This window comes from Pteropus alecto, unplaced genomic scaffold (genome assembly GCF_000325575.1).
Source record: "Pteropus alecto unplaced genomic scaffold, ASM32557v1 scaffold164, whole genome shotgun sequence".
NCBI classification, from domain to species: domain Eukaryota; kingdom Metazoa; phylum Chordata; class Mammalia; order Chiroptera; family Pteropodidae; genus Pteropus; species Pteropus alecto.
The window spans coordinates 23148321-23163558 of NW_006439568.1; the positions used below are offsets into that span (position 1 = coordinate 23148321).

The 15238-nt window shown below is 35.1% G+C and overlaps 1 protein-coding gene across 4 annotated transcripts in view; it reads left to right on the top strand.

The window, feature by feature from the left end:
* STK3 (serine/threonine kinase 3) overlaps positions 1 to 15238 on the top strand; it is a 281612-nt gene that overhangs the window by 35411 nt on the left and 230963 nt on the right. For 3 of the 4 annotated variants that reach the window (XM_025050109.1, XM_015593063.2, XM_025050107.1), the window contains 2 exons: positions 4891 to 5019; positions 13417 to 13531. In XM_025050109.1, the coding sequence (XP_024905877.1) occupies positions 5003 to 5019; positions 13417 to 13531 (132 nt within the window). In that variant the 5' untranslated portion in view covers positions 4891 to 5002. The remainder of the gene's footprint in view (positions 1 to 4890; positions 5020 to 13416; positions 13532 to 15238) is intronic. The other variant, XM_025050106.1, reaches the window with a different exon arrangement.

Consider the following 15238-nt stretch of genomic DNA (forward strand, 5'->3'; position numbering starts at 1 on the left):
TATTCCCAGACAAAAATATCAACACCATGCCAGGATTACAAGAAATGTTGGAAGCACTTCTTCAAGAAGAAAAAACATGCATCAAAAACAGGAATAAAGGATGGTAATAACCACATTCCTATCAACAAATACCTCAAATGGAAAAGAATTAAGTGCTCCAACCAAAAGATAGAGTGGAGAAATGGATAAGAAAAGAAGACCCCTACATATATTGCCTACAGGAGACTCACTTCAGATTAAAAAACACACACAGACTAAAAGGAAGGGGATGGAAAAAGATATTGCCTTGATGGACCTAGAGGGTATTGTGCTCAATGAAATGAATCGGATAAAGACAAATATTGTATGATTTCACGTGCATGTGGAATCTAAAGAACAAAATTAACAACAGTAACAAGAAAAGCAGAAATAAACTCATAGGTACAGAGAATATTTAGAGGGATACTAGATGGGTGGGAGGTTGGGGGGACAATAAAGGTAAAGAGATTAAGAGGTTCAAATGGATAGTTGCAGAGTAGACACGGAGATGTAGAGTGTAGCATGGGGAAGATGGTTGATAATGTAATAAATATGTAAGGGGGAAGAGGGATACTAGATTTAGTGGGGTGATCACTTTGCAAGTTGTGTGGATCTCTGATCACTGTGCTATACAACTGAAACTGGCATATTATTGTATGCCAACTATAAGTGAAAAAACCTAATTGAATGGTACAGTGTAAATGCAAGCAACTAATTGTCTATTATATTTCAATAAAGATGAGAAAAATATAAAGAAGTTAGAAAAATAATAAAATATACCAAAAGAAACTAGGAAGAGGAAATTCATAAAGAAGTTGAAATTACTGAAGTAGAAAATAAAATTAGAAAGGATAAGTATATGTAAAATCTGCTTTTTTGAACAGGTTGATAAAAAAGTTAAACTTCTGACTTTGACTAAAGAAAAAGCGAAAATATAGATTTGGAATAAGAAAGAAGATGCAACCAATGATAGAGAAATGATTTGAAAAATTAAGAGATTACTATATACTGCTCAATGAGAACTCATTCGAAAAGCTAGAAGTATGAAATCATACTTCTAGAATTATGATTTCATAAGAAAATATAAATTGTGTGAATTGACCCCCAAAGAAATTGAAAAATAAATCAGTTATCACAGAAAAGATGGAAAAGCAGTTAACTATCTATTAGTTACAAAAGATACCAGCTCATAGCTGGTAATATTCACAATAGATACATGTAGAAATGTCTATCAACTGATGAATAGATAAACAAAATGTGATATATCTGTACAAAGGAATATTATATTGGTATTGAAAGGAGTTAAGTACTGATGTATGATTCAGTATGAATGAACCTTGAAAACATTATATTCAGTGAAAGAAGCAAAGTATAAAAGTCACATATTGTATGATTCCATTTATATGAGGTATCTAGAATAGTTCAATACATAGAGACAGAAAGCAGGTTCCAACTGATTTGGAACTAGACAGAGGTCAGAGTTACATAGTTTTGTGAATGCACTAAACGCCACTGAGTTAAAATTCTTTAAAATATTTAAAGTGGTGAATTTTATGGTATGTGCATTTTACTTTAAAAAAAGTACCAGCTAAGTTTTATCCAGTCTTTAAATGACAAATGCAGTTATTTTTGTGAAGCTAGCATAACTTTACTATCAAAATCTAGATTAAAAAAGAAAACTGTAATTTAGCCTTATTTTGCTACCTGTTATGATTACCATGCGCATCTTGTATGAGGTGGAGAAATGTTGCCACTTGTCTTCTGTTCTCAGTGGATCCCATCATCCATTAAATTCAAGGAGTCCATTTTAGTGTTGGCATCTCTGTTGTCTCTCACCTGCACTATAGAACTTTCAATAATGCTGGTAAAGGAATATCCTCTAGACTCTCTCAGTGAACATAAGTGGGGGCGAGCAAGTCACGTATATATCCATTCCAGTATTCCATCTACTTGAGCCTTTGATCTCCTTTCTCTAGTGTATACTATGGATTGCTGACATCTCCCTTAACGTACGTAGGCCACTGTTGAGTCCAGGTTTCAGTTCACTAGCTGAGCGAACTCAGAGACACTTCCAACTGAGATAACACAGAGTCTGGAATTTCTGGTCTTGTGTCCATATCAGTAAATTCCTTTCTCCCTGGAAAACTTGGAATCAATTCCCATACATGTTCTTTATGGTTCTGCTGACAAAAACTGACAAAATCCTTATAACTTTTATTTTTGGTGTGTATAATAGGTGCTCTTGGGTCATCCCTTTGGCGTCTGTGGGGATTTGAGTGTAATTATAGATCTGGAGGCAGTGAGAAGTGGTGATGGGATGGGGTAGAGGATGATCTACATTTCCCTGAAAAGTGATTGCCTCAACTGAGGTAGTCTTTTAGGCATTGCGAGGCTAATATTCTCAGACTGGGTGGTAGCGTTGCTTTTGCTGGTAAGGGAGGTTTGGCAGGGTTTGGGAGTCGAAGTACTCAGATTAATATTAATCTACCGAAACGTCACAAAACCAATACTCTGGATACCTCTCTTTAGAATTAAAAATCTAACTTTAACATAGTGGACCTGGTGAGTTGTGAATTCAGTTTGCAATGTAATTCAGCTTTCGGCAAGATTAGACTTTGAGTTTGGTTTTCAGAAATCTCAGCCTTCTGCTTACAAGTATTAAGTTCTTTTGGGACATTCAGAAGCATTTTGGTCTCTCAGCCTTGAGCTGGGAGTTTAAGCCCTGGACTCGTTAGATTTATTATATAGCTTTTCCAGTGTAGGCAGGGGCAGCCAACCCATTCTATAGTCCTTGTACTCTTATTTTATCATAGTATTCTATTGACACAGGTAGTTGGTCTTCTAAAGCTTTGCCTAGACTCCAGATGACTAAGGGTAATAATTTAAATAATTGTTTTGCCACTGAACGCCACTGTCAATGTTCTTTTTGTCATTTGCATTATCGAAGTAATTATTATCTTCAAATTTAAGAAAGAGCTAATAGAAAATTCCCATCTTTAAGATTCTTTCCCCTGGAACTACTTCCTGGACCAAAAACTATTGGTGGCAGGGCTTGGTCAGGGGGAAGAAAAGCTACTCTGTGTATTCTGGGTATAAAGAGTTTCTTAAAAAATTAGGAGTGCAAATGACTTGTGGAAGGACCAGAGATGCAAAGGTCATGGAATCTGCTGCTGAAGGTCAGATAAGCCAATGCTGAAGACCTCAGCCTGAAGCACCGAAATGGGTGTTGCTCAAAATGTCACTGGGGATCTGCTGTAATCCTTAAGAATCTTTGAGAAGCTCCCACCAACTCTCTCAGTCCGCAGTAGCAGTATTGTGGTTATCAAAAGCTCAGCAGAAAGCAGCTGCGCCTCTCATATCTGCCAGTGCATCTGCTACAACTACATCTGGAGAGTGATGGTTTCTCAACTTTTTGCCATTCACGTTTCATACATCTTCTCATTGTCAGATTCTTAACTAGGATCCACTTAGGGAAGGGCATTCAGGGAAATGTTGTTCCCAGCCTCTTTTTCAGTGATGAGAAGCTCATAGAATAGAGTGGTAGTGCTTAATTGACACTAGATAATCTAGCACTGAATTCTGTATTGAAGGGAATATATATACATATATATATGTATATATATACACATACATACACACACATCCATCATGTACATATGTACATATACATACTTATATGTGGCTTTTAAGGGGAGATATATGTGTGTATGTGTATAAGTTAGGACTATACAAACACATACACACATCCACACCCTCACACACCCATCCCCAAAAGTGACTTTGAGTAGCAAACTAAATTACTTCAGAAAGACCAAAGAAACAGAGGATAGGATAAAATTCATTTTATTAAAGTAGCTGCTTTATTACTTATTTTTCACTTTTTCACTTATTTTAAAAGATTGTAAATTTGAAAGTGAGTCTGCATAGTTTCCTGATACCAGGAAACATTCCATGTCTTCCAGTGGCTTGTTCTTCTTTCTCTTCGGTAATGATAATAAAGTGAGAAGAACGTGATCTTTGGAGTCAAAATATGTTTGAATTATGGTCTTGATGGTTATTGGTATCTCTGTCTTTGTTTCCTCATCTTTTAAAAAGGGCTGTAATAACATTTTACTTCATAGTTGAGAGTGTCGAATTTGATAATGCATATGAACCACCAAGCATAGTACCTGGCTTAGTAAGTGGTAGCAGTTTTTACCTTGTCTTCTAATTCATATCAAAGTATAAATAACTTCCTTCTCATTATTTTTGCTTTTTAAAAACACACAAATATTTAATGGGCAGTTTTGAGAGTTATAACAGAGGTAGTATGTGGTCTTGCCCTTGAGGAGGAGGATATAGTGAAAGGAACATTTGAGGATACCTTTGGTCAATGAGGGGACCAGATTTCTTGCTTCTCTAACTTTGGTATTATGTGGTGGTCCCCACCTGGGGGTTTCAGTTACTCTTAAGCAGTCTGAATAGGCATGGGACTTTGATATTCTGGGGATGATTTTGCTTAAGGTGACATCAGCTTTTTCTCCTAACTTGAGACTTTGGCTGTTTTTATTCTATATTTCATTCTTTCAATTTCCATTTATATTTTCTTAATGCTGTGTTTGTTTAAGTTGACACCGTCTCTTTCTTTCACTCATAAGAAAAACAACAATCTTGCATACTAACTTGATGATTTTAATAGATTTTACGTTGATAATTGAAGCATTAAAACTAAGGTATAATTCACTTTTAGCATTTGTTTACTTTGATTTGTCACCTTTAAATCATTTTTAAACTAGAAAAGACTATATGTAAACAATTCATAATAGACTCTTTCTCTAATAGTTATGATGCTTGAAAGGAAAAGAAATAAAGAAATGTCTTGGTTTCTTTTAGGTCTTATGGAAGTGTGTTTAAAGCAATACATAAGGAATCTGGCCAAGTTGTGGCAATTAAACAAGTACCTGTTGAATCAGATCTTCAGGAAATAATCAAAGAAATTTCCATAATGCAGCAATGTGACAGGTATGAATAGATTTTACTTCTTATTTACATTCATTTTGATGAGTTTTGCTACAGTGTATAATAAAATGTGATATTTGGTCATTTGTTTAGTTTACTTTTCTGACTTCTGTTGGAAGTGAGACTAATCCTTCAAGGAAGATGGGGGCAGCTTTGCAGGGTTATCTTTAGGACTTAACAACACGTAAGCAGAAATGATGTTATAAAGCAACATGTGGTGATAGAAGATACTCAGTTTTCAGGGCAAATTTATGGGTGAAAAGTTTTTGATGTTAAGAGGGGGCCATTTAGCAGTTCTTTTTATATGCATTTTTACTATTAAAAACAGTCATGTTTTGTGTAATTCTAATTCATTCAACAAACATTTACTGAGCATACACAGTGGGCCAGGTACTGTGCCAGAATCTAGGAATACCAAGAAAATTAAGATACTGTTTTTCTTCTTAAGGGGCTGGGTGGTAGTCTAGTTGGGAAGATGGATACTTAAAACAAATAGCTACAATACAGCTCAATCACTGTTCTGCCAGGTGCATGGGGTGATGTAAGAACAAGGAAGCAGAGCACCTGTCCGAGCCAGGAGTCAGGAAGTCTGGAATTCTGAAGAAGAGTTAAGTTGGTGAAGAAGTGGAGGGATGAGAGAGAGAGAGTAAAGAGACAGGTAGAGAGGCAAAAAACAGCTCACTGATATGTGCTGTTTTGACAGGGTTTAGAATTACTGGAGTGGAAAGTATGAGACAGATTTTTGTGAAATGAGTTTGGATAGTCAGTAGAGCTGATCATGAAATCTTACGTGCCCTATTAAGTAGCCTGGTCTTTATAGGGGTTGCAGAGTATATAAATTAGGACTGTGTTTAGCCGACAGTTACTTAATCAGAGAGGGATTTATTATTCTCCCTTTACAAAAGATTTAGAGGTAGGGCTGGTATAGCAGCAACAAAGTGACAGCTGTCTCAGGCCTCTTATACTGTGCTATCCCTAGCATGCGGCCTTTGTTCTCATGGTTATTATTTCATGGTTATAAGTGGGCTGCTCTTATAACCAGGCTTATATCTACATTCCAGGCAGGAGGAAGAGGGACAGAAGTAGGAAAGGGCTTTCCCAGAAACCCTCAGCTTATGTTTTATTTATTAGAATTGACACACGGTGACTTAGATCTGGTGTCTTAGGAGAGTCTGGACACATTTTCAGTCCCGGTCAGGACCCTCTTAGTAAGAGATCTATGGACAAATTTCTCTTATAGCAGTGTATGAGATTCATATAAGCTCTTTGACTAATGAAGTGACCAAATAATCTTAGAGGAACTTTGTTGCTTGGGCATGTTCAATTTTCTTTTCATTGTTGTATACTATAGATTTAGATTATGTTACATCTTTTCCATAAAGGCTGTGTAACTGGAAATTCAATATTTATAGAAAAAAATGATACATTCCTCAGTCTTCAGGTCAAAATATATAGTTGCAAATTTTCCCCAGACCTTGCTGTTAATTTGGTTATTTGATAAGAATGTGGTTCCCACAGTTTGATGTAGAAAAGGAAAGATTGAAGATAGTATAACATTGGACCCATTAGGTGCTTAATATTTGCATGTTGCTATTGTTTTTTTATTATGGTTAAGAATAGTTCACGGACTAGTGTGTACTTTATTTTTTATTTTATTTTAATTTTTTTTATACTGTGTACTTTAGAGCAGGGTTTCCTAGTCCTTGGGCTTTAGACCAGTACTTGTCTGTGGCCTATTAGGAACTGGGCACAGCAGACAAAGCTTCATATGTATTTGTAGCCGCTCCCCAGTGCTAGCGTCACTTCCTCAGCTTCACCTCAGATCATCAGATATTAGATCATCGGCCCACTTATAACCAGATACTAGAGGAACACTAGTCTCTGATGCCAAAAAGGTTGGAGACTGCTGCTTTAGAGATTTTAATTGCGTGTGATCTAGTAAAGGCAGGGTCTTAAATATTACCTATTATACATCTCTTCCTCTAACCTTTGTGCATCTTAGAACATATCAGCTCTTGCTCAGATTTCTGCAACAGCTTCCTATTTGTTCACCTTGTCTTTCATTGATTCCTCCAACCCTTTTCTTCCCTGAAGCTACATCTTTCTAAAATGCAAACCTAATCAAGCCATTCTCTGTTTAAAATTTAAGTGGCTCCCCATTGCCTAGATACGTCCAGTATCATAAGGATGGAATGTAAGGTCTTTCATGATCTGACCAGTGCTTATGCTTCCAATCTTCTCTCTTACCTGACATTCTCTTTCAAGTACTTGCACCCTTGCATTCTTTGTCACCTGACTCTTAAATTTTTTGAGTCTGGGATTATCTTTTACTAACCAAGGATCCTGCCACATAGTGGTTACTCAAATACTAATGAGTATTTCTCATTCCTGGCCGGGCACCTCAAGTGCAGTATCCAGGAGAAACTTCATATTTAACATTCTAAAACCAAAATTTTAATTGTTACAGCCAAGCCTCTCAAATTCCTGTTCAGTTATTGGTACCATGTATATACTTAGTCTTTCAGTAACAAAACTGAGAGTCTTCTTTCTTTTTCTGATACTTCTGATGACACTGTCTCATAGATTTTCCTTCTGAAATGTCTTCACAATCTTTATTCTTCTCTTCATTCCTTGAGAGAAGGAATCATATTTCTCAGCACCCATTGCAATGCCTAGCACTGTACATTTTGTTGAACGAATGTGAATGGTGATGATATGAATAGTGTGGGGAATAGTATTAGAGGTTGAGGTAGTATTAATGAAGATGAGTTATTGGGAAATCGACATGAAAATCATTTGGAAGAAAACAGTCCAAACTGAAAAATTCCAATGTAAAACAGTGGAATTTTGTTTGAAGAAAATGAGATTTGTGTTTCAGAAATTGAAATATTTTTATAAGTCTGTTTAGCTATTTGGGTATTTGGTAAATTGTCTTGCTTTCTATAGTCTAAAAAGAGACCAGAGGGCATTTTAATTTTGGGTTCATTTTAGTGAATATTTGACATGTGTTTAATATTGTATATTTGTGTAAATACTAGAGGGAGCCCATCTGCACTGTTTATTGCTGCATCTTCTGTGTCTAGTCTAGTGCTTGGCATAAAGTAGGTGTTTAATAAATATTTGTTGAATGTATAAATTATAGCATGCTAATGCTAGATTGAACCTCTGTAGGTCTGTTAGAGTTTTTCAAATATATTATGCTTTAAGGAGATGCTTCTAGGCTTATCTTCTTCAAATAGAGAAGAATTGACCAGAACGAGAAACTTAGTCATCGCTCTTATCTTTTTTTTCTACATTGGGGCTCATTCTAAAATTTTATTTGAAGAAAAGGCTTTTGGTGCTAAAGCATGTTTAAGAACTGTTTTATAGGTACCAAAAATGGGATCTAGAGATTTTATATGAATTGTCCAAGATCACATAACTACTTAATGACTGGGATGCTATATAAGAACCCACAGTTGCTGACTCTAGGGCCCATGTTGAAGAAAGGAATGTCTATAAAAAGATTCCAACAATTAAAGGTGAAGTATTCTCAAGGCATTACTAGGAGTAGAGGCAAGAGCTGGTCAGCAACACTTGTGAATACTGTGTGCCAGGTAGTGCGGATATAAGGGAATCACAACTTAATACAGCCCCTATACACCTATTAGAATGGCCAAAATCCAGAACACTGACAACACCAAATACTGTTTGGAGCAACAGGAACTTCCATTTATTGCTGGTGAGAATGCAAAATAGTACTGCCAGTTTAGGGGTCAGTTTGGCAGTTTTCTTACAAAAGTAAGCATACTCTTAATCATATGGTCCATCCAGCAGTGGTGCTCCTTGGTATTTACACAAAAGAAGTTGAAAACTTATGTCCATACAAATACTTGCACATGGATGTTTATAGCAGCTTTATTCATAATTATCAAAAACTTGGAAGCAACCAGAGTGTCCTTTAGTAGGTGAATGTATGAACAAACTGGTACATCCAGACAATAGAATATTATTCAGCACTAAAAAGAAATGAATTATCAAGCTATAAAAAAATAGAGGAAACTTAAATGCATATATCAAGTGAAAGAAGCCAATCTGAAAGGCTACGTATTGTATGATTTCAACTATATGACATTTTAGAAAAGATTAAACTATAAAGACAGTAAAATCAGTTGTTTTGAGAGGTTAGGAGCCTGGGAGGGATGAATAGGCAGAGCACAGAAGATTTTTAGGGCAGTGAAACTACTATGTATAATGCCATAATGGTGGATTCAGTCGTATACATTTGTTCCAACCCATAGAATGTACAACACTGATGGTGAACCCTAATGTAAAGTATGGACTTTGAGACCTAGTGGTGTGTTGATGTAGAGTCATCAGTTATAACAAGTGTACCACTCTGGTGGGGGAATGTTGATAATGGGGAAGCTATGCATGTGTGGGGCAGGCAGTGTGTGGGAAATCTCTGTACCTTTCCCTCCAGTTTTTCTGTGAACCTAAAACTGTTCTAGAAAATAAAAGTCTATTAAAAAATACCTTTAGCAGTACATGGTTTTCTTCCATTAAGATGAAATTCAATTTAATATAAAAATGTTAATTATCTTTTAGGCCATAAAAACTAACATTTGAATTTCCATAAGAAGCTTAAACATAATGATTCAGTCCAAATAACTTATACCATGAATAGTGTTTATATAAGATGCAAATAGTTGTGAGTTCGTAGTGCTTTTTCTATTTTTTCCCTCTGGTTTTCACTTCTCTTTTTATACTATTTCTATTTTGAGTTGTGATACTAGAGAGACTGCCATATATGTTGTTTAGTAAATGTTATTGAACTATTTTAAAATGATACATGAATGATCTTGAGTGAATTTAAATGAATGACATCTGTGTCAGTGGAAACAGAAGTCCCAGGTCTTGAACTCTCTGAGCATAGTTATACCTGTGTTTTTAATTTTTAAAAAGTGATGGCTTTAAATTTCAGTCTTTAATTTTCCAATCTTATATTTAGTGTGCAATTGATGGGGGGCACAGTGGATAAAACACAGAAGAAAAACTTGCTTACTTACTGTCTCTTAGCTTGCTAGTCTACATTATTATCGAATTGTGTTGCATGTACCTTGAAAATATTTCTTGACTTTGATTTTCGTTCTTTTACTCTCACTCCAAGCCACCAATGTCTCTTTAAAATGTAGGTTTTATTATTATTCAGGTACGTTGAGTCTAACAAATCAGGAGACAGATTGCCGCAGAAAAGATAGACTGTTAAACTTACACCCAAGAGGAGGGAGCCTGCCATGTAAGAGGGCTTGAGAAGAGGAGGACACATACAGGGAAGTTCCAGGAACTGTCAGGAGGCAGAGGGAGAGAGGGGAAAACATGGGCAAGAACCTTTCTTGTGGTTTCCTAGGGAAGGAATGTATGAGACAGGGTAGACAGGTTTAGGATTGACTAGCTTGAATAATTACAGTGGGCCGTGGACATAGGGCTGTTCAGAGTCCTCTGGTACATGGCCCTAGGGTGATTAGGACAGGGGAATAGTGGCCCTGGAGGTGGTCAGGGATATAGACTCCAGATTGATTTGTTTGTCTATGAAAGGTGTGCTCTTAGGTGCTATCTAGGAATTAGCTAACCCTGAGGGGGACAGTGGACGCATTGTCAGCAGGTTCCAGAGGTCAGAGCATCACAAATACAGAAAATAAAAAGATATGCTTGATACAGACTCTTCCATGCATAGACTAACATAACCGAAATGGTCTGCCTGTGTCCATATTTACTTTCCTACAATCTAGCTTTGATGCAGTGGCCAGAGAAATCTTAAGAGTGTAAATTAGATTATGTTTTTCCCCTACTTAAAATTCTTCTCTGATCTTCTCTTGCATATCTAATAAAGCCCAAGAGCTTTATCTTGGTTTTGAGGTTCCTCATTATTAGGCTCCTGCTTCCATCTGCAACTCCATTGTGTTCTACCTTTCTCTTCACTCACTTTATTCTAGGCAAACTGATCTTTTGATTCCTTGGAAATTATTTCCTCTTTATTTCCTCTGGACCTTTATACAGACAGTTCTTGGTGCCTGGATGCTCTTTACCTGGCTTCTAGTCAACCTTTGAATCTTAGCTTAAATATTATTCCTCCAAGGAGGCCTCAGTTAGGTCTCTTGTGTTAATTTTTCTATGATCGCTAATTTGTTCACTTATTCATTCCTTTTGTCTGTAAATATAAGAAGAGAAGTACTAAGGATAAAATAAAGTAAGACAGACTGGCATCTTTCCTCATGGAGTTTACCATAGTTAGAATTATATTTATTTGCGGGTTTACTTCTCTAATATCTGTGTATGTTTTGCGGATGTGTACCATATGAAAGTCAGAATTGTGTTTCTTTGGTTCACTACTGCATATCAAACAGACATCTGGTCTAATTCCTGGCTTAAGTGGAAAGTCAATGATTGAATGTTGAATGAATGATAGAAACTATATGTCTTCAATATGGCTGTTTAGGTCTATCCCCTTAAATGCTTTTCTAGGTTAAAATATTGAGGCTATGTTTTATCATATACAACTGTTGAACTTTGATCCATCTATTGATTTTGTGTTAGAATCGACCACAAATGATTTGAAGAGAATTTTACCTTTCCCCAAAGGCTTTCTTTTGACTCACCCCTAAAGAGAGAGAGAGCTGTTTCTTCAGTATCTGCCCAGGCTAGAATCCCTAATTTTCATAAGAGCTGTCAATTCTGCCCTTAGAATTGCTGGTTACTTAGTGTATATTGCAAGATAAAATACATACACATTTTCTATGTGCTTTTCAGTGAACATAATCTTGAACTCACTGCTATTAACCTTTCAAATTTTGAATGAGAAAAGTAATGTTTATAAAGAGTTTTCTGAAGGATATGCAGTCTTTCTTCCGGGGTGGGGTAGTTCTGATGCACAGCCAGGTGTAAGAGCAGTACTCCCTGTAGAGGTTTCTCCACATAGGCACTTACACTCCGAAGAAGTTTATGTAAAGAAAGCTTTTCAGTGTTTCTCATAAATTGAAGTTGTGGGTCTCTGTATTCGTTTCATTTGTTTGTAAACAGCACTTTTCTTAAATGATTCAGTGAACACTTACGAACTCCTAATATTTACTTTCTGTTCCCAACACCTAGCAAAGTTGGGTATGTCTGTAAACTTAAGGTGAAAGGTCTTGTATGTGATATGAAGCAATTAAGACTTTTTCCCTTTGCTAATGTAGAGCCATTGGAGTTTTGTTTGTTTGTTTGTTTGTTTTTTTAAATGGGAAGAGCAATATCATCAGCCTATTTTACTTTTATTTTAAAGGAAAGTAACCTTGTCAGCTGTATGGAGCATAGATTAGAATGGGTTAGATAACTATGACAGAGACCAGTTGGGAAGTTTCTGCAAAAGGTAATGAGGAGCAGTAGGGATAAATAGGATTAAATTCTAGCACTGTAGCTATCGGTTTTAGTTCAAGCCCTTTATGCTCTAACCAGTCTGTTCTATCCTTGAGTTCAAGACAGCTAAAATTGTGAAGGCTATGCTGAGAAGTCTTCCCTGACAGTCTTCTCTTAAACTTCTTTTGGTGGTGTCTCTATGTGGCCTTTTATAGTACTTTACATTTTTTATTATTTTTTGCTTATTTGATTCTCTTGTCTTATTTATACTGCTTCCACTTTTCATGATAGCTACTACTAGATAGAAATACCTACTGAACATGCCATTCTTAGTTTTCTCCTTTGTATATTTGTGCCTTGGTCATGGCCTTTCTTTTTTCTCCACCAATATTTTGAAGTTTAACCTTTTTTTCATAATTCAGCCCCCTCCCCATTGTTACATAGTTCTCTCTGATGGCTCCACCATGGTCACTTCCTTTGAGCTCTTGTAGCATTTAAGCTGTATACAGCTTAGTTTATGCTACCTTGCATTTTCCATCTTTTTATGTATTCTATGAATATGGATAGTCTGCCTCTTTGAGTTTGACAAGATGTTTTATACATCAGTTTATACATAAACTTCACTTAAATAGAGAGTATTTTAAAGTTCAGTGTTAATATTTGACTGAAGGCAAAATCCTTTAGAAGATTTATATTTAGAATGTTTTAGTTAAAGGAAAATATTTTTATTGGTTCCTTATGTTAAGTAGTAAGTCCTTTAGCAAAAGAAAGGCTTTTTTTCTTGGGAATCACTGAAAACACTTGGGCCTCCTCTGGTTTGTAATCCTGTTAAATTTCATCCATGAATTAAAGCCTAATTATACACAGTTGGTGAACCTCACATATAGATAATTCGATGTACAATAGAAGTTTAGTCATTAAGTTTACTTATTGGAACATTATGAAATGTTGAAAATACCTTATGTTGGGATTAAGAAATCATTTTCTTTGGGAATTAACTAAATACGATTGTGTGTTTTTCTTTAGCCCATATGTTGTAAAGTACTATGGCAGTTACTTTAAGAACACAGACCTCTGGATTGTTATGGAATACTGTGGAGCAGGCTCTGTCTCGGACATAATTAGATTACGAAACAAGACAGTAAGTATTTTTAAATTGTTTTGCTGATCTCATTTCTAAAGAATCATATTTAGAATCTGACCAGGTAGTATTTTGTTACAAAGAAAATATTCGTGTGAAAAAAAGAAAAGGTTTTTAGAGTGTAAAGGGATCTAATATGAGATATGAGAACCAGCCACATATCTTTGTATGGCAAATTTAGGAGTTATATGGATTATTTAATTTATTAAGATAATTTTTGGTAAGTCATCGAGAAACTACCAGGGTACTTTTCTTCGTTTGGAATCATTGTGTGTGTTCTTTATTAATGTGAGTTCAATAAATTATGGCTAGAATTTTATTTAAAGTTCATGGTATTCGTGGCATTTCTTTATCTTAAGTTTTTTTCTATTATTATAATCTATGAGTGGTAAACAGTTGAAGTTTTTTGTTTCTGAATTTTTAAAAATAATTGAAAAACAATTTTTGTCTTTATTTTTCTAAATATAATTAGGATGTTTGAAAGTGATAGAGCTAGTATATACCTTTCTAAAAATTTTGGTGAATTCAGCTTAGTGAAAGGTGTCATTAATAATAGCTTTTTTTATGGTTATGTTTTAACCCTAAGTAAAAGAGCTATTTACAAAATTATTTACTTTTGGCTAGCAATGCATCTAGTTTGCTTGGATAATTTATAAAGACAAAAGTGACCTTCTTATCTGTGCATGACTAAGAATAATAATTAGTGAAATAATTTGTAATTCTGTAGAACAGTAACCAAATTACTATATGACATTATTATGTATTGTCAGACAAGTTTCCGTAAAATACATTCAGAAAAATACTTAACTACTTGAGTCAATTTGTGGTTAACCAGAATCATTTTAAAGTTTTTTTTTTCCTGTTAGAGAAAATAAGGTAAATAGGATTCCTTTTAAAGGAAGTGAAACTGTTTCAATAATCCCTGTTTTGACAGATGGATTAAGTGATTTTTGACATTCTATGTACATATTTTAGAATTTCTGTGGTGTTTAACTAACATTTATGTAAATCAGATGACTCTTGAGTGACAGAGCAATGCTTTAATTGAAAAGAATTAACTCTAGTTAGAGATATGTTTTAAAACCATTTCAGGGCTAATGTCAGTACATTTGTTTTTTAAAATTACTAGGTAGAAATATGTAGTAAAATTTCGTGAAATGGAAAATCTATTTTCTTGATTTCAAATATTAATGTTAACATTTTGAATAGCTAGGAAGTATTTGATCTAAGTACTTTATTTCTTGTTGCCAGTAACAAACTGCGACAGTATACTATAGTTCTATAAAGATAAATATGGGTGGGATCCTTATCCTTGTAACTCTCCATCACCAATAAGGAAAGATTTTACTCTCCTTGTATTGTTTTTTAGAAGACAGAATCTACTGAACATGTTGGAGAATCATAAATTTGGAATAGTTTAATTGTTATTCTCACAGAACAGTGTAATCCTTGGGCTTCAGGTAGAGTGGGAGAATCTGATTCCTAAATATGAAAAAGAACTCAGCTGCCTGAGATGGGTCAGGAATTATAGGTACATTGTCTCTGAGTGTTGCCTTGATAACAGCTTCTATCAAATCTCAAGGTATTTGTATTCTACTTTTCCTTCATTTATGTGTTTTCTAAAAGGAGTACCATTGTTATGAAGGTTAGCAATATAAGAAAAATGCCTTGACATTGTAATATTTGATCATTTATAGGAATGTTTAG